General features: G+C 43.3%; 14 protein-coding genes across 14 annotated transcripts; 7 read left to right on the forward strand and 7 right to left on the reverse strand.

Annotated features, from left to right (window-relative positions):
- Nucleotides 1-30: 30 nt before the first annotated feature.
- FA14DRAFT_175804 (PX-domain-containing protein) lies at nucleotides 31-2,067 on the reverse strand (the record flags this gene model as incomplete). Its single annotated transcript, XM_025500610.1, has 1 exon — nucleotides 31-2,067. The coding sequence occupies one exon, from the start codon at nucleotides 2,065-2,067 to the stop codon at nucleotides 31-33; it is 2,037 nt and encodes a 678-aa protein (XP_025356794.1).
- A 136-nt stretch (nucleotides 2,068-2,203) lies between these two features.
- On the forward strand, nucleotides 2,204-2,812 carry FA14DRAFT_3275 (uncharacterized protein). The gene has a single exon (XM_025502202.1). It carries the CDS (start codon nucleotides 2,245-2,247, stop codon nucleotides 2,716-2,718), a length of 474 nt encoding a protein of 157 aa, XP_025356795.1. The 5' UTR covers nucleotides 2,204-2,244; the 3' UTR covers nucleotides 2,719-2,812.
- A 94-nt stretch (nucleotides 2,813-2,906) lies between these two features.
- Nucleotides 2,907-5,341, reverse strand: FA14DRAFT_118845 (uncharacterized protein; the record flags this gene model as incomplete). The annotated part of the gene is made up of 3 exons (XM_025496316.1): nucleotides 2,907-3,685; nucleotides 3,731-5,193; nucleotides 5,265-5,341. 3 exons carry the CDS (start codon nucleotides 5,339-5,341, stop codon nucleotides 2,907-2,909), a joined length of 2,319 nt encoding a protein of 772 aa, XP_025356796.1.
- Nucleotides 5,342-6,398: 1,057 nt separating this feature from the next.
- FA14DRAFT_151935 (uncharacterized protein) lies at nucleotides 6,399-7,007 on the forward strand (the record flags this gene model as incomplete). Its single annotated transcript, XM_025497495.1, has 1 exon — nucleotides 6,399-7,007. The coding sequence occupies one exon, from the start codon at nucleotides 6,399-6,401 to the stop codon at nucleotides 7,005-7,007; it is 609 nt and encodes a 202-aa protein (XP_025356797.1).
- A 92-nt stretch (nucleotides 7,008-7,099) lies between these two features.
- FA14DRAFT_186709 (P-loop containing nucleoside triphosphate hydrolase protein) lies at nucleotides 7,100-7,929 on the reverse strand (the record flags this gene model as incomplete). Its single annotated transcript, XM_025501524.1, has 3 exons — nucleotides 7,630-7,929; nucleotides 7,262-7,565; nucleotides 7,100-7,206 (listed from the first exon to the last, which is right to left on the reverse strand). The coding sequence occupies exons 1-3, from the start codon at nucleotides 7,906-7,908 to the stop codon at nucleotides 7,100-7,102; spliced, it is 690 nt and encodes a 229-aa protein (XP_025356798.1). The 5' UTR covers nucleotides 7,909-7,929.
- Nucleotides 7,930-8,015: 86 nt separating this feature from the next.
- FA14DRAFT_140340 (3-carboxy-cis,cis-mucoante lactonizing enzyme) lies at nucleotides 8,016-9,392 on the forward strand (the record flags this gene model as incomplete). The annotated part of the gene is made up of 2 exons (XM_025497094.1): nucleotides 8,016-8,483; nucleotides 8,535-9,392. The coding sequence occupies exons 1-2, from the start codon at nucleotides 8,112-8,114 to the stop codon at nucleotides 9,390-9,392; spliced, it is 1,230 nt and encodes a 409-aa protein (XP_025356799.1). The 5' UTR covers nucleotides 8,016-8,111.
- Nucleotides 9,393-9,503: 111 nt separating this feature from the next.
- Nucleotides 9,504-10,571, reverse strand: FA14DRAFT_3298 (uncharacterized protein). Its single transcript, XM_025502205.1, has one exon. It carries the CDS (start codon nucleotides 10,266-10,268, stop codon nucleotides 9,615-9,617), a length of 654 nt encoding a protein of 217 aa, XP_025356800.1. The 5' UTR covers nucleotides 10,269-10,571; the 3' UTR covers nucleotides 9,504-9,614.
- Nucleotides 10,572-10,665: 94 nt separating this feature from the next.
- FA14DRAFT_159019 (GroES-like protein) lies at nucleotides 10,666-12,055 on the forward strand. Its single transcript, XM_025498018.1, has one exon. The coding sequence runs from the start codon at nucleotides 10,874-10,876 to the stop codon at nucleotides 11,942-11,944; it is 1,071 nt and encodes a 356-aa protein (XP_025356801.1). The 5' UTR covers nucleotides 10,666-10,873; the 3' UTR covers nucleotides 11,945-12,055.
- Nucleotides 12,056-12,155: 100 nt separating this feature from the next.
- FA14DRAFT_186713 (uncharacterized protein) lies at nucleotides 12,156-13,185 on the forward strand. The gene has a single exon (XM_025501526.1). The coding sequence runs from the start codon at nucleotides 12,250-12,252 to the stop codon at nucleotides 13,147-13,149; it is 900 nt and encodes a 299-aa protein (XP_025356802.1). The 5' UTR covers nucleotides 12,156-12,249; the 3' UTR covers nucleotides 13,150-13,185.
- Nucleotides 13,186-13,647: 462 nt separating this feature from the next.
- Nucleotides 13,648-16,790, forward strand: FA14DRAFT_159020 (putative KGD1-alpha-ketoglutarate dehydrogenase). The gene has a single exon (XM_025498019.1). The coding sequence runs from the start codon at nucleotides 13,674-13,676 to the stop codon at nucleotides 16,758-16,760; it is 3,087 nt and encodes a 1,028-aa protein (XP_025356803.1). The 5' UTR covers nucleotides 13,648-13,673; the 3' UTR covers nucleotides 16,761-16,790.
- Nucleotides 16,791-16,919: 129 nt separating this feature from the next.
- Nucleotides 16,920-18,352, forward strand: FA14DRAFT_159021 (uncharacterized protein). The gene has a single exon (XM_025498020.1). It carries the CDS (start codon nucleotides 16,933-16,935, stop codon nucleotides 18,010-18,012), a length of 1,080 nt encoding a protein of 359 aa, XP_025356804.1. The 5' UTR covers nucleotides 16,920-16,932; the 3' UTR covers nucleotides 18,013-18,352.
- Nucleotides 18,353-18,376: 24 nt separating this feature from the next.
- Nucleotides 18,377-21,586, reverse strand: FA14DRAFT_166248 (Alpha-glucosidase subunit 1; the record flags this gene model as incomplete). The annotated part of the gene is made up of 2 exons (XM_025500012.1): nucleotides 18,377-21,365; nucleotides 21,561-21,586. 2 exons carry the CDS (start codon nucleotides 21,584-21,586, stop codon nucleotides 18,377-18,379), a joined length of 3,015 nt encoding a protein of 1,004 aa, XP_025356805.1.
- Nucleotides 21,587-21,947: 361 nt separating this feature from the next.
- Nucleotides 21,948-22,958, reverse strand: FA14DRAFT_169498 (uncharacterized protein). The gene has a single exon (XM_025500213.1). It carries the CDS (start codon nucleotides 22,842-22,844, stop codon nucleotides 22,011-22,013), a length of 834 nt encoding a protein of 277 aa, XP_025356806.1. The 5' UTR covers nucleotides 22,845-22,958; the 3' UTR covers nucleotides 21,948-22,010.
- Nucleotides 22,959-23,361: 403 nt separating this feature from the next.
- On the reverse strand, nucleotides 23,362-24,306 carry FA14DRAFT_186718 (uncharacterized protein; the record flags this gene model as incomplete). Its single annotated transcript, XM_025501527.1, has 3 exons — nucleotides 24,109-24,306; nucleotides 23,963-24,045; nucleotides 23,362-23,893 (listed from the first exon to the last, which is right to left on the reverse strand). Exons 1-3 carry the CDS (start codon nucleotides 24,295-24,297, stop codon nucleotides 23,362-23,364), a joined length of 804 nt encoding a protein of 267 aa, XP_025356807.1. The 5' UTR covers nucleotides 24,298-24,306.
- Between the last annotated feature and the right edge of the window lie 347 nt (nucleotides 24,307-24,653).

Genomic DNA, 24,653 nt, shown 5'->3' on the forward strand with positions numbered 1-24,653 from the left:
ATATTTGTGCATGCTAGTATGTACATGCTATTAATGCTGATCCAATGCGATATTGAGTTCTTCGGCAGCTTGTTTGAGTGCAGCAAGATGAATACTTTCATTTCTTGCATACATTTGCCAATCACGAATGATGTGATTTTTCAATTCTTGTGCTCTTGCCATTTCGTGCCAAATGGCCACTTTTACCCTTTCATTTCTACGTTTAAAACGTTCGATCATCTTTTGTTCTCGTTCAATCTCCTTTTTAATCTTTCCGCATTGCTCTTGCCAACCAGGCTTCTTTTCTTCTTGAACCGATTTCCATCGTTTACGTAAAGATTCAATTTTGCTTTCCAGATCGGGAATAGGATCTTTTCCAAATTTGTCATACCTCTTGAAAAGGTCTTTTAGTGAAACCCACAAATCACGACCGTTTTTCAATGCATCAAGAGTATGTTGAAGTGCATGGAAACGTGCCGTTGAAAGATCAGCATAATCTTGACTGTTGGAAACCAACAGCGTTGAACTGCGTTGGAATGCATCAGAACGGAGTGGCATGGCCGGCGGGGTAGAGGTACCTCCTCCGCCAGTACGATCGCCATCATCTTCCGTTTCATCAGCTCCTTGGTATGTTTGATCTTCAATTTCCAACAAAGAAGATAAAGCAAGTGAAAGGCGTGTATATTCAGCTGAAGAAGCTTCAGTTCTTCGTACCTGGCGTTCAAAAACAGCAACCACACCATTCCACCTGTCCAAAACTGATGTCGTAAGCTCCTTCGTCCGCTTCAGCTTGTCTTCCATATCAACGGGAATGTGCATAACATCTGCATCGCTCAATCTCCATGAATCGTCTAATCCTTCTTCTACTATTTGGTCTCCATCTAAAGTCACACCTTTCCATGTGCTAGCATTTTCATCTGCTGGTAATTCAGCAGAATGTCTTTCGGATCTGTGTGTAGTACTTCCAAAGAACGATTGTACTACGCCATCTTTTCGCATAACTGGATGACTCATTATTCCACGTGTATACCTTGCCAAAGCCAACCTTCTCTGTTCCAAGAAAGCATCTTGTTGACCAGCTCCAACGGATTGCGTGCGATTCATGTGCGGCAGAGATAGTCTCTTGGGTGGCAGAGGCGGTAAGAGTCGAAATGGAAATCGAGTCAAGAGATACTCATGCAAATTGACGAAATCGCTATACCTTCTCTTTACTCCAGCACAAATTGGCGTTTTGACAAGGTAAAGCACATGCCGAAAGAATAGAAATCCTCCCAAGTCGGGTAACAGATGCACGGAAGAAGGATCGGGGTTGATGTATGCGGGAGAATAAAGGGGAGATTTGGGGCGTGCTCCAGTCTGCTGTTTTCCGTTGCTCGTTTTTGCTTCTCCTTCTTCATCCCAAGCACGCAAAGTGGATGAGCGAAAGGCCGAAGAATTGGCTGGAAAACCTTCCCTTGGAGAAGTGTTTGCTGCCCATGGATCGAGGTTTGAAGACCCGCTGCTAGTGATAGACATTTTTGCCCCTTTCTTTGTCGTAACATCTGTCAAGGTGGATGAGCGGGACATGAATGCGGAAGAGCGTAATTTGCCAAGATCGAGTTGAGGTGTTGGGATGGGAGAGCCATCTTCTCGTGCTGCAGATGCAAGAGTGCTTTTTGCCAAGTTGATATCGAGAGGTGATCCGGATTGCAGCTGAGCGATCAGTAGTAGAGCTGTCGCATATTCTTCCTTACTGCAATGCGATGAAGTTGAAGAACAGCTCAGGTTGATGATACGCTCCACATCGGATGCCTGTATTCCTTGAGCACAACGAACGATCTTTCCTAATTGACCTAATGATATCCCTTGATCTTCACTTTGTTCAGCACTTTGACTCAATTCAAACACTTTCTCGTATAACTCAGGCAAATTGTGATGCAGATGCTGTTGATGCTCTATTGATCCGATCGAAGAGGAAGTTTGGGAAGGTGGAGCAGCCCATGTTAGTGGTCTACTGTTTGTTGAATTGATGCCCGATCCTGAATTACGAATAGGTGAATTCGTTGACCAAGGATCATCGACTGAATAAGAATCAGCTTGTGTAGTCATATCTTCAAATGATGGTTGTTTAACCTTCAAAAGCGCTCAGGGGGAAGAGAGCAACACAAAAGAAAGATACACTCCGCGTCCGTGCGATATTAGGCGTAAAGCAAAGCGTGTAAAGAGATGGAATTCGGGGGGAATAATACAGCAGGCCCCTTTCTTTGAAGTCATCACCTCAACGTCATGAATAAAATGTCAAAAAATGCATCCTATCCCACCAAAGATGAGCACTGGAAAACGATTAAAGAATTAATAGAGATCATACTGAAAGCAGAAAGGAAACCAAGCGTTAAAGAATCAATGAATGCACATTTTGCATGCTTTGCTCTCGAAACGGGTGAGTATAAAGATAAAGCAGATTCTGTCTATTATCGTAAGCCGAACGGGCAAAGAGTTCATGGCGTTCGCATTCGAACGGCAAAGCTTATAAGGCAACATTGCGAAGTTCATATGAATGAAACTCGCCAAGACTTCCTAGACAAGTGGCAAAGAGCAACAAAACTTATCTTTACATATCACGATAGACATTACGTCAAACGTGAGCAACACGAAAGTACAGGACCACCAAATTATGAAACGGCAAATATGCTTGACTTCGGTATGATGGTCTGGGATGAAGTTCATCTTGAGCAACACCTTCATACAATTGCAATTTGAGCTTCAACGGCAAGGAAGGGAATGGTATGAACCATGCGCTGCTGGAGAAGTAGGACCACATCCAGTGTAATACCATAGCAATCAACACTTTTCACAGTTCCTGTACACACAACGGAAGGGTCTTAGAAATTCAATTCATAAAGATTTTCATAACACAGTCTAGAGTCAAATACAAACGAGAATCACGATCACCAGTCAGAAGCAACTTTTTGAACGGTAGACTTTGTCTTTTCAATCAAAGGCTCCAGCTTTTTGCTACCACCAGCCTTTGCTCCAGAATTGGTGTAACCAAAGCCATCCAACCAAGGTGTTTCTTGGGATCGTTTTTGTTCGAATTTGGTAATTGCGTCATCATGTTGCAACGTCAATGCAATATCGTCCAAACCGTTCAACAAGCAGTGTCTAGTGAATTCTGGCGTCTCGAAGCTGAATTCTTTACCGCTTGCCAAAGTGACTTTTTGGGTCTCCAAATCAACGGAAACTTCGTTGCCTTTTTCGGCTTCTTGCATCACTTCCTCTACTTCTGCATCGGACAGCACAACTGGCAAAGCGCCGTTCTTGGTCAAATTGTTACGGAAAATGTCGGCAATCGATTTGGCGATCACGACACGAATACCGAAATCGATCAAACTCCAAGGAGCATGCTCTCTAGAACTTCCACAGCCAAAGTTTGCACCAGCAACAAGAATTTTTGCTTGATTGTAGGGAGCTTTGTTCAAGACAAAATCCGGATCAGGTTCACCAGTCTTGAAGTCATAACGGATTGGCCAGAACAATGCACTACCCAAACCAGTCTTTTTGATAGTCTTTAAGAATTGTTTGGGAATGATCAAATCGGTATCAACATTATCACGTTGAAGAGGAGCAGCAATACCTTTAAGTTGAGTGAACTTTTGCATTCCTCCTCCTACAGAAGAAGTTGTACTTGCGGGAGCATCGCGAATCTTGTCTTCATCAGTCATTGGGACTGCTTCAGCGTCTACGCCGGGTGATGCCTTACGCTTCACACCACTTGCTGGTGCAGGGGCTGGTTCGGGCTTGTCGGTCAAGTAAGATTTGCTGTCAGTAATTTCAACCTTGTAGCCAGGTTTGGTGGCTTCGAAGCCTTTTCTTGTTCCTGCTTCCAATTTGCGCACATCGGTCAAGTATCCTGTCACAGCACATGCAGCTGCAGAAGCAGGACTCATCAGATGTGTACGACCGCCAGCACCTTGACGACCTTCGAAGTTTCGGTTACTGGTAGAAGCACAACGTTCACCGGGTGCGAGTTGATCGGGGTTCATTCCCAAACACATACTACATCCAGCCTCACGCCAATCGAAACCAGCTTGAATGAAGATCTTGTCCAAACCTTCAGCTTCGGCTTGTTTCTTGACGAGACCACTTCCCGGCACGATCATGCAGTACAAGTGAGGAGCGACTTTGCGTCCATGCAAGATACGAGCTGCTTCTCGTAAATCTTCAATACGTGCATTGGTGCAGGATCCAATGAAAACCTTGTCCAATTTGATTTCCTCTACTGGTGTACCAGCTGTGAGACCCATGTACTTCAAAGCGCCTTCCATTGAGCGTTTGTGGGATGCATCTTTGGCGTCTTTTGCTGGATCAGGGATGACACCAGTGATGGCAACTGTATCTTGAGGACTTGTACCCCAAGTGATAGTAGGAGGAATATCCTTTGCATCAATGTACAATTCCACATCAAATTTGGCATCTGCATCGGATGGCAAAGAGCGCCAATACTCCAATGCTTGATCCCAAACTTCACCAGTTGGAGCCAATGGACGTCCTTTGAGGTATTCAAACGTTGTTTCATCAGGTGCGATCAAACCGGCACGAGCGCCTGCTTCGATGGACATGTTGCAGATTGACATACGTGCTTCCATACTGAGGCCACGAATCGTTGAACCGCAATATTCCATTACGCATCCTGTACCACCAGCAGTACCAATGATGCCGATAATGTGAAGAATGATATCCTTTGACGTTACACCAGGTGCCAATTCTCCGTCTACCTGGATCTTCATATTCTTTGCACGTTTTTGCAAGATTGTTTGTGTGGCCAAAACATGTTCAACCTCTGAGGTTCCGATTCCAAAGGCCAACGAACCCATGGCCCCATGCGTAGACGTATGGCTATCACCACAAACGATAGTCGATCCAGGCAAGGTAAAACCTTGTTCTGGACCAATGATGTGCACGATTCCTTGACGACTATCACGCAAACCAAAGAAAGTCAAACCAAAATCGACAACATTTTCCTCCAAAGTCAAGCATTGAGTGCGTGAATCTGCTTCGTCAACGAATGATTTTGTGTCTTTGTAATTTTTACGAGAGATTGTTGGAATGTTGTGATCGACTGTGGCCAAGGTACAATCTGTTCGGCGAACAGATCTTTTAGCATCACGTAAGCCCTCAAAGGCTTGCGGTGATGTGACTTCGTGTACAAGATGTCTGTCAATGTAGAGCACAACACTGGAAGGAAAAGGGGCAAAGCTCCTGGTCAGAAAGAAGAACCTTTAGCAGAATTTCAATAGATTACTCACGTTCCATCTGGATGCTCATAAGCCTTGTGGCTATCAAAGATCTTTTCGTAAAGCGTTCTAGGTTTTGTTACCGTCATGATGACAAAAGGGGGGAGGCAGGTGATGATGGGAATGAGAGAAAGCTGATAAAGATGACTCCTCTTTGAAGATTGCAATTTGATTCTTCTCGAATAAGCGTTGTGCCTGTGTCATTTTCTGCATGTATCTGTTGTTACACAGACAGCAGGCTTTTTTCGGATTTAAATGGACCGTTTAATGCAAACGCGAAAAAGAGTGGAGTAGTGCACTTTGAAGCGCATTTCGGATACTGACATTCCAAAGAATACAAAGGCCCGAAAAAAAAAAGGCTCATTTGACGTTTTATCCAATCAGCGTTGGGTTATTGGTGGTCAAATGAGATGGGGGTCTTGATCACTTTTTGGTGGGCGCACAAAGAGGCTGAGTTTTGAGGATACGGAATTGCTTTTTCCGACATGTCAAGATTGATTACACTTGGCACAAGAGTGGGGCCCGATCACTTGTCACGTGGAAGAAGCTGCTTACCTCATCTACTGTGTTGTACAATAATATCCCTGACAGGTATGACGTGTAGTGAAACAATTGATCACTCCTCCTCCCACTTTCCCAATTAGCGTGCTGCTACTGAACACGCCCGCTTACGGTGTCTTTTAAGTGTGTGTGTGTGTGTGCGGCTTATGCTCAGGTTTCAGTTCATTGCTAAGCGGTGTATTATTCGCATGAAAAAGGAAAGCAAAAAGAAGCTAAAAGGGTAAAAGAAGTTTTTTTTGTTGTGCTAAAATATACGCTAATTCACTTAAAAAAGGCTCTTGCACTCTGTCTCAGTAAATGCATAAAACTGTCAAAAGGCCTTCTTTTACCGCTTTTGAATTTGGGCGCAGCGCGCGGTCATTTACCGGGAATGTGGTTTTTGAATATGGGCAGGCATTAAAAGTGTGATTTCCCCCAGATTGTTGTTGCTCTTAAGAAGCATTGCATCTGTGTGTGTGTGTACCGGAGCATTGCGACAAGAGGATTCTATGCGTCCGCAATGCATGAGAAAAGAATTGACCGGCAGCTGATTAGACAGTTTTCATTGGTAATCTTGCTCCCACATTTCACACCATCACCTCAAAAATGAATCACATCATTCACAAAAGACAAGGTTATGGTGCAGTCACAAACGGTCTTACATCGGCCAGTGATTCATTATCAAATTCAGCAAGCAATGCAACTTCTTCACTTTCAAAAGCTGAAACCATTGGTGTGGCAGTTGGAATTATCGCTTTTATTGCATTATCTATCGGCTTGACATGGTATTGTTGCATCGTTGCTTCACGTAAAAGGGAAAAGAGAAATGCAATCGAACAAGAAGAAATCCGTCAAAAAATGCGAAATGCCTCTTTGACCGGCAGTAGTGAAAGACATAATCAACAATGGCAAACACATGCTGTCTCTTTAGCCGCACCACAACAACCCGGAGCAGCAATGACTTATCAAGATTTTCTCGCTTCTCAACGACGTGGAAGTGACCCTGCTACCGATGAAGATTATTGGAAGCAAGAACCATTAAAGCCAGCCGAACACGGAAATGAATCATACATCGTTAGCTTCGACGTTAACGGTCAACCGCAATATCATCCTAGAGAAGCTCAGCATCAATCTTATCCACCCAACTATTACCCAGCACAAACACCACTCCAATCTCCAAACGAACGTCAACCGATGTATCCCGTACGAAGATGAACATTATACCCCATATCAATTCTTTCAATTCTGTATTCATAGCATCAATAATTTACTTTTGTGAATAGTATACATTGTGTTTCTTTCTGAAATCATTCTTCTCCTCTCCAATCTTTGTCGTCCGTGCTCAAAATGCGTTTGGCGGGTTGTTTGACGTGAGATAAAAGATAACGTCCGTTTGGTAAATCGTTGTTATCGGCTGTAAAGAGATGAGGTTTAGTAAGATGTTTTCTTCAATTGATTGGCAAACTCACCTCTCCATTCAGCTTCTTCTTTTGATTGGGCTACACCGGTGACCACATGTCTTTCTATCAATCGAGCTCTTGCAAGAGGTTCAGGGCACTCAATCACCCATCGTTCGTCATACAATGCAGCCGCTTTAGACCAAGCGCCTTCGTCGACATTGGCATATAAACCTTCAATGATGACAATTCGATGGGAAGGATGAACGGCGATATCGTTCGGGCTTGGATCTTTTTTGGTGTGCGAAAAAGAGGGAGCAAATATCGTTTTCGAGCTGTCGGAGTTGTGTAGATCTTCCACAAACGCTGCGAATGCCTGCAAAGAAGTAGAATGAATGCAGGTGAGCATAAATTGCGGGAAAGTACAATCTTCAACTGACCTGATCATCAAATGTCCACGCTGCTCCTCTTTTATCTTTGGCTAGCTGAGGATCGGGCATTTGTGCTAATTGCGCTCTTGTCAGATGCCACCCGTCCATTCCAACAACGACTGCTATCTGTTGATCATTGTGTACTGCATTGATACGCTCTACTACATGTTTAGCCAATTGACTCTTTCCACTGCCTGGAGTACCACAAAGTCCTACCAGGACTCTTTTATCTTTCTTGTTTGAGACACGAATGAGAGATTGTGCAAGATCATCAACGATTGTTTGCATGCTGAAGTAGTGATGCTATCGTTGGCAAGTCAAATAGAGAGAGAGCATATATTCAATTCACACGCGAAGAACGAAACGACAACGCACTGCACAGCGCCACGCCTACAGTCTTGCTCCGACTCCACCCCCGATTATCGGATATAAAGAAGAAGAGCATTCGAGTTTTGAAACTTGCTTCCTCACCACCAATAACATTATCAAATATGAGCTGTTCAAATACTGCCGGACCATCTTCACTAGCTCGTGATGGTATATCGAGCACATCCTGCCCAAGACATCGTCATTTGATCAGTGGAACGTTCAATAGCAATTTGATGCATATCCTTTCATTCGATACTTTGACCAGAACACTCTCCTTGCTTTCTTCATTACCGGCGTATGGACCTCACTCTTTCCTAACGGCAGGAAGAACGGTTGACGTAGAGTCAAATCGATTGGTCGACACAGTCTACGCCACAACATGGGCTGAAGAGAAAGAGTTGTGTGCATGGAAATTGGATTGGCAAGGTGAAGATTTAAACGGGTTGAAATGGTTGGGAAATGTTCCAATCACTGCAACATCGTCGTATGTCCACGTTCAGCCCCCTCCTTATGGATGTCTTACCACACCTTGCTATAATGTTGAGCCAGGCTCATCTCGCTTTCTCTATTCAGCTGGAGGTCCAACGGGTGAAGTGCATTCGATCGATCAAGCGACAGGTGCAATACAAGAAAAAGTACAAGAGATCATCTTTTTGAAAGAAGGCGAAAAAGCACTACCCAAAGCAGACAAGACTCGTGTTGCACTTCGATATGGTGCACATAACGTTGACATTGGACAGAATAAGCTCGCATTTATTGCTGATGTAGGAAGAAACTCAATCTTGACATACAAACAAGACTCAGAAACGGGTATGCTGCATCTCTTGACCGAAACATTCATGGTTTCAGAAGGAGATGGGCCGAGGCATGTCGTACCTTCACCTGATGGGCAATATGTGTATAGCGTCACAGAGCATACATCCTTTGTTGATGTGTATCACGTGGGAAAAGGAGCACATCTAGAACACCTTCAACGGGTTTCAATCTTGCCATCCTCATCGGACATTCATCAATACAGAGGTGATACAGTTCGACTTAGTCCTGATGGACAATATCTCTTTGCAACAACACGCGGAAAGAATGCAAGCACGAAAGGATTCGTCAAAGTTTGGCAGATCAATCATGTTGAATCGAGCAAGGATTTTCTACAAGAACGATATACACATGCCACACGAAACAGCGGAGGGAAAGCGAATGCGATCGAATTTGCGCCTCGCTATGGTACCAAAGTAGAAAGTAGTGAAAAGACAGTTGATTATGCTGTATTGACAGATGATCAAGAGGGGTATATCACAGTACTTGAATGGGATGGAGAAGACTTGAAGGAAATTTCAACGATTCGATTGCCTTTGTTGGACGATGGACAATCGCAAGGTGCAAGTCAAGCCATTTGGGTATCATGAAGCATGCGGCTACTTCATCGAATGATTACGCTGGTAGTGATCCGCTTTTTTCACCATAACGCCATTACACTCCGGAGGACTTTTGATATACTTTCGCTTCTCCATATTCACATCCTCATCTTCAGTTGATCTTTTCTTAAAGGTACATTGAGGTTAAGGTGTGATGAACTTTCGCTAGACTAATTCAACGGACGCCTGCTAATCAAGATTGCGCTTCTTTTTTTAATCAGGTGGATAGACCCCGTGAAGATGGATATGCATTCCACTATTATCACGTTTCATATGACGACCAATGATGCCACTGTTTCCCTGTAATTTGTCACCAAAGATTTGATGAATTCTCGAATTTCTGGAAAATGTCAAGACACGTTTGAGTGCTGCAATATCCGACTCGGTTGCGGTTTCCAAAAATCCTTCCACAAACCCATCAGCTTCGGCTAAGGGTAGCGAACGCAAAAGATAGAGGAGGGTGATTGACTTGTATGCTTGTTCATGTGCATAAGTTGGAAAACCATCATAACGCAGGCAAGCTGAAGCAATATCAGGACGAAGACAAGTCGAATGGGCATAAGTCAAAAGAGCATGTTGAAGAGCGATTAAATCATTTTGCGAACCATGTTGCAATTGAGCACTTGTCAATCTTACCATTTGATATGGTTTCATTGTGTGTAAAGAAGATTCGAAGCCTTGGGCTTGTAAACGCATTCGTTCGATTGAGGTACGGAGTTGTTGTAATTCATCTAAACCAGATATGACCTTTGTATCTTTACCACTTTCGATAATTGATGGTAATGGCGTACAATCAATGTACCCGATAAGAGCTGATAAAAAGAACGTCAAGAGTGATCGTTGCCAGATAATCATGCTGACCATCATCCATTTGCAGGACCAGCCTGAATGAGGGAAGAGTGGGAAAGAGGGATTCACAAATACATAATTATTATAACTTTTATTTCATCAGCATCTTTACGCCAAGGTACACAGCATGCGAACGTGCTATTACAGTGCATTCAGAGAACCCCGATAGAGGAGCGATCAGGTACGCAATGGGCGTTACGAATGGCATCGCATAATTAGCCAAGAAAATGATAAGTTAATGGCCATGTCTGATCCGGTTCAACCGGTACAGAATGATGCGAGAATTGTGACAACTTCTTTTTGCATGTACTTTATATCCGCTCGTTTAATGCTCCACAATTTCTCAACGGGTCGGATTTAAGGAATGTGTCGCGCGACAGTTAATAGAAGCCGAAGATAGAAACATGTGCTGTTCTAGTGCATTATAACACATCGGTAATTGGATAATCCTACGTCAACGTTTCTTTTATAACTTCGCTAAGGTTGATAAACGGCATCCGAAGAAGAAATCATCAAACTCCGTCAATCGATTGAGTGGAGGGGCGGCTTGTTATATAAAGACTGACTTGAATGTCTATTATACAACTCCTTCTCCCACAACCGACTATTATACTCTACGCAAAATGTCTTCCAACGATAAATTTATGGGATGGGTTGCCCACGACAAAACAGCCGTTGAGGGAAATATGAAATGGGAAGAATTCACTCCAAAAGAATGGACAGAAAATGATATTGAAGGTGACGTGATTTGCTGTGGAATCTGTTTCTCAGATATTCATACTTTACGTTCCGGATGGGGATCAACTGATTATCCAACAGTTGTAGGACATGAACTTGTTATCAATGTTACAAGAGTTGGAAACAATATCAAACACGTCAAGCCAGGTCAAAGAGCAGGTGTTGGTGCACAAAGTGATTCTTGCCGTGATTGCAAGCAATGTCAAGCAGGCTTGGAATCTTATTGTGATAACTTGCAAGGCACATACCAAGGTAAATTCTTGGACGGAAAAGGTAAGAGCTACGGCGGGTATGCAAACAAATGGCGTGGACCAGGCCATTTTGCCGTTCCTATCCCTGACGGTTTGGAATCTCACATTGCCGGACCATTAATGTGCGGTGGTATCACTATTGCATCTCCTTTGATGGATTATGGTGTTGGACAAGAGAATTGCAAGAGAGTAGGTATTATAGGCGTCGGAGGAATCGGAAGTTTCGGGATCGCTTTCGCAAAAGCACTTGGAGCAGAACAGATCGTTGCCATCTCAACGACATCGAACAAAGAAAGTTTAGCAAGAGAATTAGGCGCGACAGACTTTGTTGCCATGAAGGATAAGCCAGACGACCATAAACGATTCCGCCGTAGCTTAGACTTGATTATTGCAACCGCAAACAATCACGATCAACCTTACGATAAGTTCTGCTGGATGTTGCGTCCTCGTGGTCATTTGATCAATATTGCTGTTCCTGAACAAGCAGTTATGCCAATTCCCGTTGGCCCGCTCATCTTTTCAGGTGCTTCAATCGGTGGATCAGCAATTGGTGGTATTCCACAAATTGGAAAAATGCTTCAATTGGCTGCTGATAAAAAGCCAAACTTTATGATTGAAAAGAGAAGTATGAAAGATGCCAATCAAGCCGTGAAGGATATGGTTGCTGGTAAGCCACGTTTCCGTTATTCTTTGGTAAATGAATAAACAAGGAAGATTAAATATGAATACAGTCTTTTGAACGTAATTGATATTTATCAATGAATCAATCAGTTAAATCTTCTCTTTGTTTGCTCCTCAAAAATTGAACCTGCCTCACCTCTTTCAGCAATAGGTAGGGTTTTACTTGCGTGCGCGACACTGATAATGTGCCCTTGTGGAGGCAATTTTGCTTAATTGCACTGCCATGAAATTCTTCCCCCAATGCTTGAGACTCAGATTACTACAAAGTTGATTTCGTTTCTTGATGGCATGATCTTGACTTGCAATTACCACTAACTCACCCTCTCAAAATGCCGCGAGTAGTTATAAAGAATGAAACAGAGGTACCTTTGCACATTGCATTGCGTCATATATCGCCAATCCACTTTATAAACAACGTCGCTCCAGGTCAAGAAGCTGTGTTTCCCCATGTTGGTAGAGTCTGGTTTACCGTAGAAGCAAGAATCGCACGAAGGGCAAATGTTGATCAAAACGATGGAGAAGAGGAAAAAACGGAAGCTCAAGTCGCTGCCTCCGCCTCCTCTTCATCAAACAATAAAAAGGACAAAAAACGAGAAAGACGTGAAGCTGTGGAAAAGAATAATGAATATACAATGTTACAAGCAGTTGCTGCTCCGGTTGCCGTTTCAGTTGCAGCTTTGAGCTTAGGAGCAGGTGCAATTTACGTTGGAATGGCAGCAGGTGCAGCAGGTGGCGTAAGTGCTGCTCTTTCTACAATCAGTGCACAAGTTAGTACGGCGGCTGCTTCACAAGTTCCAACTGCAAGAAGGCTTTACAAGTATGCACAAAAAGGTCAAAAAGTTGTTCAAATCGGACAAGTGTTGGGTATTGGAGGAGGTGCGTTATTGGGAAATAGGGCAGCAATCGCACAATCGAAACAACATGACGAAGTGGTGCGAGCAGAACAGCATGATGAATTAACCGGTCAAGCGGATATCGAGAGGATTAAGAAAGTGAAAGAAGTTTTGATGGGATTGATTGAAAAGAGTGCATTACGTTCACATGGATGGTATATGAAGGGAGATCGAACGATTCTCATTAGAGGAGGTCCAAAAGCTGCAGAAGTTGATCAATGGTTGATTATCGAGACCGACACAGTGACTCCATTTGAAGTTCTAAGTGAAGATCCAAACGATAAACCCGATCCTGAAGGGCAAGAGAAAGCTTTGAAGGAGGAGCAGCAGCAATAATGAATGTATTTTGTAGTCATAATGAGATATCATATCATCTTTGATTCACCCACAAGCCCGACTTTAATCGGACTATCGGCCTATGTCGGTATTAGAAGCGTGTGTGTGTGCGTACGCGTAAAAACTCTGTCAGCTTTTGTGTGTGTGCAACCATACGCAGGCTCAGTGTTCTGTGGCTCATGCGTACGGGTGGGTGGATAAATATTTTGAAGCCTTTCTCTTTTTTTTTGCCATCATCATCAACCTGTACACTACACTTTGATCATTGATCGACTTACATTCTCGGAAACATCATTGGCCACTTTAATTGTCGACCAGTGCATGAGAACGTGTCATTCGATCAAGTCAGAGGCGTAACCTTTTTACTCGTGAGTATAAATACAACAGCCTTTATTTTTGGGCGTACCTGTTTGTTGTTGCCTTTGGCGCCAATTGCGCCACCAATCAACTTGTATCTGTACATTATTAAAGGCTAACAATCCTTTTCCACTTCTTCAGATTCCACACTCACAATCACCCTCACCATGTTTCGTGTTGCAACTTGTGCGGGACGACAACATCGTCTTGCAACTGCAAGTTTAACACGTACAGTAATTCCTTCAACCTTACGTGCATTGCACTCTTCCGCAAAAAAGCCACAAGCAAGTCCAGCTCCTCAACAACCAAACGCTCCTTCTCCGTATGATTCATTCGTAACAACAAACAATGCATACTACATCGAAGAAATGAGACGCTCATGGAAGCAAGATCCATCAAGCGTTCATAAAAGTTGGGATACATACTTTAGCGGATTAGATCAAGGTATCCGAAGTGAAGACGCTTTCCGTGCTCCTCCTTCTTTGATGCCTTTGCCGGTTGATGCACCTCCAATCGACACTTCTTCTTTCAACGCCGATTCACAAAGCGTTGATGATCACTTGAAGTTGCAATTATTGGTTCGTGCTTATCAAGTTCGTGGTCATCGTATCGCCCATTTGGATCCTCTTCGTATCATTCAAGTGAACGATGAAACAACTCCAGACGAACTCAAAATCGAGCATTACGGATGGTCAGAAAAGGATCTCAACAGAGAAATGCGTCTAGGTCCCGGTCTATTGCCAAACTTTGTCAAGCAAGGTGTTACAAGTATGACAATTGGTGAGATTATTGACGCATGCAAGCGCATGTACTGTGGTCACATCGGTGTTCAATACGTCCACATCCCTGATCGTGAAATGTGCGATTGGTTGCGTGAACGTATCGAAACTCCCGAACCATTCAAATACTCCATTGAAGAAAAGCGAACAATCTTGGACAGACTCATTTGGAGTGACAGCTTTGAACGTTTCATCGCAAGCAAGTACCCTAACGAAAAACGTTTCGGCTTGGAAGGTGGTGAATCTCTCATTCCAGGTGTCAAGTCTATGATTGACAGAACTGTCGATCATGGTGTTAGCTCAATCACTATCGGTATGCCCCATCGTGGTCGTTTGAATGTGTTGGCTAACGTCATTCGTCGTCCCATGGAAGGTATTCTGCATCAATTCGCCGGTACAGAAGACGACGGCGAAGGCGGTGGTGACGTGAAGTACCATTTAGGAGCCAACTATGTTCGTCCTACCCCATCAGGAAAAAAGGTTGCCTTGTCTTTGGTCGCCAACCCATCCCACTTGGAGGCAGAAGATCCAATCGTGTTGGGTAAGACCCGTGCTTTGCAAGACTTCGCCGGAGATAAAGATCACGAAACATCTATGGCTCTTTTGATGCACGGTGATGCAGCTTTCGCCGGTCAAGGTGTCGTGTACGAAACAATGGGCATGTACAACTTACCAAACTATGCTACAGGTGGTACTATCCATATCATCGTCAACAACCAAATCGGTTTCACTACCGACCCCAGATTCGCTCGTTCCACTCCTTACCCATCTGATATTGCCAAGAGTATCGATGCACCAATCTTCCACGTCAACGGAGATGATGCTGAAGCTGTCACTTTTGTCTGTCAATTGGCATCTGACTGGCGTGCAACATTCAAGAAGGATGTTGTGATCGATTTGGTCTGTTACCGTCGTCATGGACATAACGAAACCGATCAACCAAGTTTCACACAACCAAGAATGTACGAGGCAATCAACAAGCAAGATACCACTCTCACACAATATGCTAATCAATTAGTGGACGAAGGCAGTTTCAGCCGAAAGGACATTGATGAGCATAAGAAATGGGTCTGGAATCTGTTGGAAGAGGCTGCTGAGAAGTCCAAGAATTACTCACCAGGTGAACGTGAATGGCTTTCAAGTGCTTGGGAAGGATTCCCATCTCCCAAAGAGTTGGCCGAGCAAATCTTGGATCACAAGGACACCGGTGTTGAGCTTGACACTTTGAAGCATGTCGGAAGAACAATCTCTTCTTACCCTGACGGCTTCAATGTGCACCGCAACTTGTCTCGTATCCTCAAAACACGTCTCAAGACCATCGAAGAAGGCGAAGGTATTGATATGGCTACAGCTGAAGCATTGGCCTTTGGATCCTTGGCAATGGAAGGAACCTACGTTCGTGTTAGTGGTCAAGATGTTGAGCGTGGAACATTCTCTCAACGTCATGCCGTCTTGCACGACCAAAAGACTGAAGATATCTACGTCCCATTGAACAACTTGGAGAAAGGACAAGCACCATTTGTCATTTGCAACTCCAGTCTTTCCGAGTTCGGATGTTTGGGTTTCGAATTAGGATTCAGTATGGTTGAGCCCAAGAATTTGACAATTTGGGAAGCACAATTCGGTGACTTTGCCAACAATGCTCAATGCATTATCGATCAATTCATCGCATCAGGAGAACGAAAGTGGTTGGCACGTACAGGTTTGACTTTGAGTTTGCCACACGGATATGATGGTCAAGGACCAGAACATTCTTCTGCAAGACCTGAACGTTTCTTGCAATTGATTGACGAAAACCCCTTCGTTTACCCTCCTCCAGAGAAGTTGGAGAGACAACATCAAGATGGTAACATGGCTGTTGTGTACTGCTCAGTGCCCAGCAACTTGTTCCACGTTTTGCGTAGACAAGTTCATCGCGATTTCCGTAAGCCGTTGATCGTATTCTTCAGTAAGAGTTTGTTGCGTCATCCGGAAGCACGTTCATCGATTGATCAAATGGTTCCCGGAACAGGATTTAGACGATTCATTGCTGATCCACATCACAGTGAAGGTGATGATGCATTGGTTGCACCTGATGAGATTAAACGTCATATCATCACCACTGGTCAACATTATTACGCTTTGCTCAAACATAGACGTGATAACAAGTTGAACAACATTGCCATTTCACGTATTGAGCAATTTGCACCTTTCCCATTCGAGGAGATTCGCGAAGCATTGGACAAGTACCCCAACTCTGATGTCTGCTTCAGTCAAGAAGAACCTTTGAATGGAGGTTGGTTCGGTTTCGTTCAACCACGTTTGCGTACCGTTTGCCGTCATTCAGAACATCATAAGGACAGTTTGGCACTTTTGGCTTCTCGTCCACCTTACGCATCCGTTGCAACAGGATCAAAGGTGGCACACAAACGTGAATTGGAAGAGATCTTAAACACATCCTTTGACTTGGACAGAAAAGCAAGTGATGGAGCATAAGCTGTGGTATTGAGTCTTTGTATTAATGCAAATAATAATGATCTATGTTTTGATTTTTAGAGTGAGAGTGTGCGCGTAAAGTTCGTTGCATAAGGTTAGTTTACCCGCTAAAGTGTAAGAAGAAATTCCGAATAAATGCAATCCTTTTTCTGATAACGATGACAAACTCGATATGAATGGTAAAAGGCGGCAAGTTGTTGTATTTATTGATTGGGATGAAACAATCACTTCTCATGATACTTTATCATTGATTGCACCTCCAGACGATAAGCATGAAGGTGTTCCATTTGCCGAATATGGAAAAGCATATGTGGAGGATTTGAAGCAACATGAAAAAGCATGGCAATATCAAGAAAGTGCTTCAAGAACAGGAGATGAGATCAGCATTCCAAGAAAAGGGTGCAACCTCGGAAAGGGATGGGAAGAACAATGGGCTTATCAAGGCAGCCTTGATACCGTTGAGCTAGCATCACAAAAGCGTATAGAAGAAGGAGGTCTATTTCGTAATGCTGATCCGAAAGAACTTGAGAGAAGGGCAATTGATAAAGTACAATGCCGCAAGGGTTGGTCGGGAAATCCTTATCCTCGTCGAATCAGAACAGGAGACTGGGGATCATGGCTTCTTGACCGGCCTTTGTCAACACCACTCGGTCATCAAGAACAAGGCAAGCCAGACTGGCAATATCATATCATTAGTGTCGGTTGGAGCGCTCGTTTCATCACAGCAGCTTTGAAAAAGGTAAACAACAATCAATTCATGCCAACATCTATCTGCGCAAATGAGATTGAAATAGATCAATGCACCGGCTTGGGAACGGGCAAATTAACCAAAAGTTATGATGCACAAAAGTTGGCAGAACGTTCTTTTCGTCCCGGCGAAGGTGGTATTCGCACCGGACAGCATAAAGTGCGGGAAATGCGAAGGATTCTAGAAACATGCACCTCAGATCCGGATCCGATTACGATCTATGTGGGTGATAGTACAACGGATTTAGGTAGCTTATTGGAAGCACACATCGGTTTGATCATTGGTCAAAGTACAAGCTTATACAACACCATCAACAAAGCTGGTCTGGAAAAGTTCAAAATTGCTTGTTCAGATGGAAAGATAAGAGATGTTGTTGCAACTCAGATAGCTGAGAACCATCAACCTTGTCTTATCAAAGTGAACGATTGGGAAGATGTTGGGGAAGTGATGGAGATTATAAGCGAACTTATCACAAAATCACACAAGAGATCGTTACAAGAATGAGGGCGGAGCGCGTAAAAGGTAATTTCGTCAACGGCCAAAGAAGACCAAGATTGTTTATAGAAGATCACACGATCACACTAGAAAATGTCAAGAGTAAAAAGGATGTTTACCCTTTTGAGAAATGAAGGAATGACATTAATGCATTCGAAAGACACTCTCTCTGCAAAACTGCGCAATAAAATACGCAAGAGCAAAACCCCGCTCGGAGAAGATGTATGAGCGGGCCGATACTAATGTGACTTTACCATGCAAGTTGATCACACAGGATATTGTTTGTTCAATTGATTGTTGTCTGAAAGATGATTGATATACATACAAATTAAGTTGGATATCGAATCAATTTTATATTTTTTTGAAAAATTCTTTAATTCCAAGAGATGCTCCAATCACCGTTCAAATCAGCATTGACATCGGTCACGTTGAGCATGTTGCGTGATTGATCAAACTTAGCCGAACTCATCAAATCACGATCACCGGATTTGATAGAAGAAGGCTTTTGTTCAACACCTAAAAGAATAATTTCTTGAAGTTTGTTGTTTACGTTGTATGATCCGGTTGACTTTCCGCTCAAGGTGCCCTTGCTTGCCTTGAATGTTGCTTCACGATTATCCGTTGGAGGCATACTCTTACCGTCATCAAGATATGCGTTACCCGAAGCGGAAGCATTCTTGTCCAAATTAACAATCAACTTGTATGGCTGTTGACTTGTTTCGGAGATTGTGTATTTTGGTTCTGTGTAAGAGAGAATTGCACGACCGGGACGCAAATGAACATTGATGGTGGAAAGAGGGGCGGGAATTGTAGTATTTTTGTTTGCGGTCACATTCAATGCTTCATATGTGAAAACGTTGCGCCAGTTTCCATTTGCTTCGGGGAAGTATGCAGTAACAGTGGTTGCATTTGGTTCCAAGACAGGTGAAACAAGTAGATTAGAACCGAGCAAGTATTGAGTGTCAACCTTGCGCAATTGTTCAAATTGAGAAGCAGTTGCGAATTCCATCCACAAAGATTTAACCAAAGGTGCACCTGATTGACTTGATCTTGCACGAGCAGTGTAGATTTCCGGCAAAAGTTCATAACGTTTACTGATCGAGATACGAGATGCGTTTGCAACTGAATCCCAACGGAAAGGTTCTTGTGAAATTGCTCCTTCGGTATTGTGATTTCTGAAGAAAGGCATGAATGAGCTCATTTGCATCCATCTGTTGCACAAGTCTTCATCTGTGTTTCCGTTGAAACCACATGTATCAGCACCAACGGTTGGAATACCAAACAATTGGAATTGCAATGCACCTTGAATGTTCTTGGCGAGGTATTGCCATTTACTGTAATTGTCACCCAACCAATGAGAAACGTATTTACCTGCACCTGGATAAGTTGAACGACCAACGATGAATGGACGTTCATCTGGCTTAATCTTTCGTAAAGCATCGTAGGTGTGCATCATCAAAAGAGTACCGTCAAGGTTATGCACATCATAGAATTTACCGCCAACTGAAACTGTGTCCATTGCGACAGTCTTTTTGTTCAAGTTATCCACCAAGTCGGTTGGAGAATCACGACCGTTGTGAATTGCATATGGAGGGTCCCACAAGAAGCGTTCAGTTACGTTGGTGTAAGAGTGGTTTGCAGGTGAATAGTGGAAGTCACTTGAATTAAATGCGGGAGGAGAGGAAGCATCACTTTCTTGACGAGCAAACAAGCGCTTTTGGTATAAGATGTTATCGCCGGTGTATGTCAGAGTTCCGTTCACGGTTCTGTTTCCGGAATTGCCAGAAGTGTTATTGTTGTATCCTTCAGGCCAGCCATTGACAGAAGTGGCGGTAACGTGCTCAGTATTTCCAGCAGAAAGATTGTTTGGATTTCCTGCTGAACCGACAACGAATGAACTTGGCTCGTTCATATCTTGCCAAATACCACTGAAGTTGATCTTTTTGGACAAATTTGTGTAAGATTCAGTCCACCATTCATCGGCTTTAGGATGATGTTCGTCAACGAAATATGTATAACCTGGCCATACTTGTCCAATATATCTTGTTCCATTGTCATTCTTGAGGAAGACATCCAACTCCTTTCCACGTGTACCAGGTGCATATACATCTGTAGAATTTTGAGGAGCGGCGGGAATAGCAGCATCAATGATGGGGATATAATGTTGATTGTTATCGTTCAAACTCTTGACAAATGTTCCCAAGTCGGGGTATCGTTCAGGAGACACTGTGAAATCACGGAAAGCTTGCAAGTAATCGATATCACTCCACATAACTTCGAGTGGAATATCTGCATCTTTCATGGATTGATGAATATCACGAAGATCTTGTGTGGTGTGATAACCCCAACGTAAAAGATGGAAACCGAATGCCCAGCTAGGAATCATGAGTGGAAGGTTAATAAACTGAACATATTGTTCCATTGCAAGTTGTGGAGTATTTTCGATGGCTTTTTCGTAGGAAGGTTCATCTTGTTCGGAGGAAGATGTTGAATTTCCAGTTTCTCCAGAGAAGAATCGGAAGTCCAATGTTCCACCGATTGCGCGATATTGAATCACGCCTGGACGCATAATGATATCCAAACCTGCCGTATTTTGATAATGAACAACGTGTGATTCCAACTTATCATCCGTACCGTTTCTTACTTCCAAGTAGATTGGCTGATAACCGTACATGTTTGATTCCAATGGATCTCCATCGTCAAGTGTGAAGAATGGTTGGAGCATTTCATCAGGATTCAAACGCCATCCTGCATCACCAATACCACCACCTGAATAACGTTCACCTAGACCATAAACGTTTGCATCTTTTGGCAAAGCTGAACTTAATTGAAGGTATTGATTTTCAAAGATTAAGTTATGGTTTGGCATTGCTGTTGAATTACGGTTTGTGCTTAAGGTTGCGTTGAAAGGTTGATCGTATGTTGGGATATTGGCAGGACGGGTATCAAACAAAGGTGTTGCATCTGCTGCAGCACCTTTACGGGTGATCCAAAATGCCCAAGGATCTTGAGAGTTTGAATCATTTTCGGCTGTATGATGGAATTCCAAATGACTGCTTTCTTTTGTTGCTCCGTCTTGAACTTTTTCAGGATCAGAAGATGATCTGTTAAAGATGAGATCGTCGGGTAATTGGTACTGATTCTTTGCTGTGTCGTAGATATGGACGTGAAGTTGATGTACTTTTTCATATACAACTGCCAAGGTCAAATTCTTGACGTCAACTCCGTATGCGTTACAAGCTTGACCGGCTAAAGATAGAGGTACTGTGAAGCCTGATTTGCTTTCTTTGACATCACCTGCGATACGATATCCTGGACATGAAGATATGTTGTAGGAAGACTTGATGATTTCACTCTCTGCCCTAGGTTGAACTTCGTTCGCCGTTGGCAAAGTAAGAGCGATTGGGGCCAAAAGGGAAAGGCCTAATAAAGATTGTACGATCCGCATCTTGAAGGACTTGCGTTGGAGAGAGAAAAGTATTAAGTGGCGAGAACATAGCAGCTTTTATACTTTCTTCAATGTGGGGGCCCACTTTGATGATCAAGTCGCTTGAAACCTTCCGACGCTAAAGAGTATAATCATTCATGGAACCATCGTCATTAGCGCTCGGTGACTTGATTGTCCGATTTAGTCGCCGCTGATTAGAATGAAAAGGAGTGGCGGAATTGATAGAGTGGGTGAACGGTTCGGCTAAATGATGTTTAGAAAGTGTGGAGATGATCTCATCCTTTCTCCGCATTGAATTTTTAGTATAGTATAGTGTGCCGAATTGACCGAAGTTATACCGATTAGCGTATGATGGTACATCACTAGAACCATCTTAAAGGAGTGAAGTTCGACCGATAGCGCGCTATATCTTCTTCTATCCGCTTATTCATTAAACTATATTATTTCAAATAACACAAACGAAGAAATACAATTTGTAAGCCGCACTTTGGGGCAAGGAACAAAAGATCGGGTAAATTTAAACGAGAGAGGGGGGGTATGTAGGAACACAATTAAAATCTTATAGTCCCAAGAAGGCCAACATAACCGCAGCAACGGTAGCTGGGCCTGCCATATTGACTGCAAGTGAGTAAGCAGCATTTGTTCCTCCGGTTCTTTGTGCTCCGGCAGCGGATGAAGAACTTGTTCCATTTGCTCCATCTGCTGAAGATGAAGTGCCGTTTGTACTGTTGGATCCGTTTGCACCTGCTGCTCCGGCTGCTCCTGCTCCCAAAGCACCTGCTGCTCCGGCAGCTCCAGCATCTGTTCCGTTCTTGTTTCCATTTGCACCTGAATCTGTTCCATTGTTGCTGCTTCCCTTAGCACCATCACCGCTTTTGCCACTGGCACCACTGTCTCCATTTTGACCGTTACTGTTAGCACCATTGGCACCGGCACCGGCAGCACCTGCAGCAGCCAAGCCACTTGCACCGCCTAAGCCTGCAGCGATTGCACTTGCTTGAGCAGGATCGATTGATTTTGCAGAAAGATAAGAAGCATATTGAGCGCTGTTTGCACTGATGAAGCTTTCAGCATGGGTTGTGAATGAACCATCACCATGAGCAGCCCAAGAAAAGTAAGTGGATAATTGTGCTGGATCAACAGTTTTCAAGAATGATTCAACTGCTGCACTTCCGGTTGGGAAGACACGTTTCTGCAAAACGGGTGCTTCAGTTGGAGCAGGCATAACTGCAGCTGCTTCAATAGCAGGTAAAGCCAAGAGTAATGCGGCAACGGTAGCGAATTGAGCCTTCATTTTGGGTAATGAGTAGGTGGGAATGGGGGAATTATTGGAAGAGGTGAGGATGAAGAATGGATTTATATATTTTCGCTCTGAAAAGGAAAGTTTAACCATTCATGATGCAAATATGCATGGAGATTAAACTTGAAAAGGCAGGTATTGCAAGACTTGCTTTTAATGTTGTGAGAGGTTAATGAGGCTGTGAGGAAGTAAGACTATGTAGGCTGTAAACACATTTCTCATGCTATAATGGCTCGTTGTGGAGTATGAACATGAAGGGGCATGCGGTTGTTTGTTACTAATGCACTTGAATGAAACAATAAGATGATGCACTCTATTTTGACGTGCGATTGATGCATGCCACAAGAAGAATTAGCGTCAATTAACCATGTCGATCATTGAAGTTTAGACAGCTTAAACGCCACAACAGCATGCAAACATACCAACTGTCAGGGATTTGGAACTTCTTACGCGTTAAGAAAGAGAACAAATGTGACGTGCATCAGCAGCATCATCAGCAGCATGCTATCAAAGCGAGGAAAGAATGCGACACTTTTAAGCTAAAATTTAAACAATGAAATTGAATTGCAATCGTGCATATGATGGGAAAATGACAAAATGGACCATTCCGTCAAGAAACTTCTTTTCCAACTCCCCGAACATGAGCATGATATTTGATCCTGACCGAGTACGTCATCATGACCACTGCTGCTGTCCATGAAGTCCATGCAAATCCAGCCTTTTCTGCAGCTGCTTTGGCAGGAACGGATAAACTATCAGGGCAACCAAAGAACGATTTCTGTGCAGATGAAAGGTGTGGTAGGATACCAAATGCAAGAACATTTAGGAAAAGCATAAAAACTCTTTGTAGCGGTACTATATACCCGATGATCGTCAGAAGTTTTGCCCACTGTTGATGTTCTCTGAACTTTTTCGCTCTGGCTGTTTGAATGGTAAATAGCGTCGGAATAAGAAAAGCCCCACCTAAGATCCAAATGCCAAAATCAAACGTTGGCCAAGCAAGAACGGTATATTTTTGATCACCATACCCGATTCGTAGCTTGTGGATGTGAAACGTAGGTGCAGTATATGCAAGCTTAAGCGGGCTAAAAAGAATGCCCGATATCCCCAATGAAAAGCTTGCAAGGATGGCTAACCTGCCACTATAACGATGTAAGGCAGGATATTTTTGTCGGATACTTTTGATGTGTTGCAACGGAATACATACACACCATAAAGCTCCCATTGCTCCATGACCGAGGCCATATAGGATTGGCGCTTCTTTTAAACGATTTGCAGCGAAATGTTGACCAGTCTAATAGAAAAAGAATGATTAGTATAGCTTCTGTCGATGCACCTTACCGCTTCCCACACTCACTTCATCACGGGCCGATTGAAAGATCGGGGCATTTATATCCACTTCGGGTGGAGGAAGAAGGAGAATTGCTGCAAAGAATATGAGAACTGTGGATAGTATAGATTGATATTTGAGCGGAATATCTATCCATTCAAACATTGGCTGGCTTCTTTGGGGTGGAGAGCTTTTCTTTTTTTCAGTCATAGTCATCGTTGGTCAATTGTCTTTTGAGGGAGTCTGATGGACAGGATTCTTATGGACTCATCTCCTTTTATACACCATCTAACACCGATATGATAAGGATTGAAAGCCAATTGAATATCGGTTTTATCATTTAGCGTAAGAATGTTGTTTAACACCGAATTATTCGCCGAATAAGAAGATTGCTTAGTAATATGCATTCTCAACACAAATCATGTCATCCATTCGATTTAAACATGCGCAACATGCTCAAATGGGAGATCTTCCTTATCATCAGAGTGAGTAGTATAGAAGTACACCATGCTCAACAATAATGATGACAAGGATGGATGGATAGTTCACTTCACCACTCTTCTCCTTTTCAT

Source organism: Meira miltonrushii (genome assembly GCF_003144205.1).
Source record: "Meira miltonrushii strain MCA 3882 unplaced genomic scaffold FA14scaffold_1, whole genome shotgun sequence".
Classification (NCBI taxonomy): domain Eukaryota; kingdom Fungi; phylum Basidiomycota; class Exobasidiomycetes; order Exobasidiales; family Brachybasidiaceae; genus Meira; species Meira miltonrushii.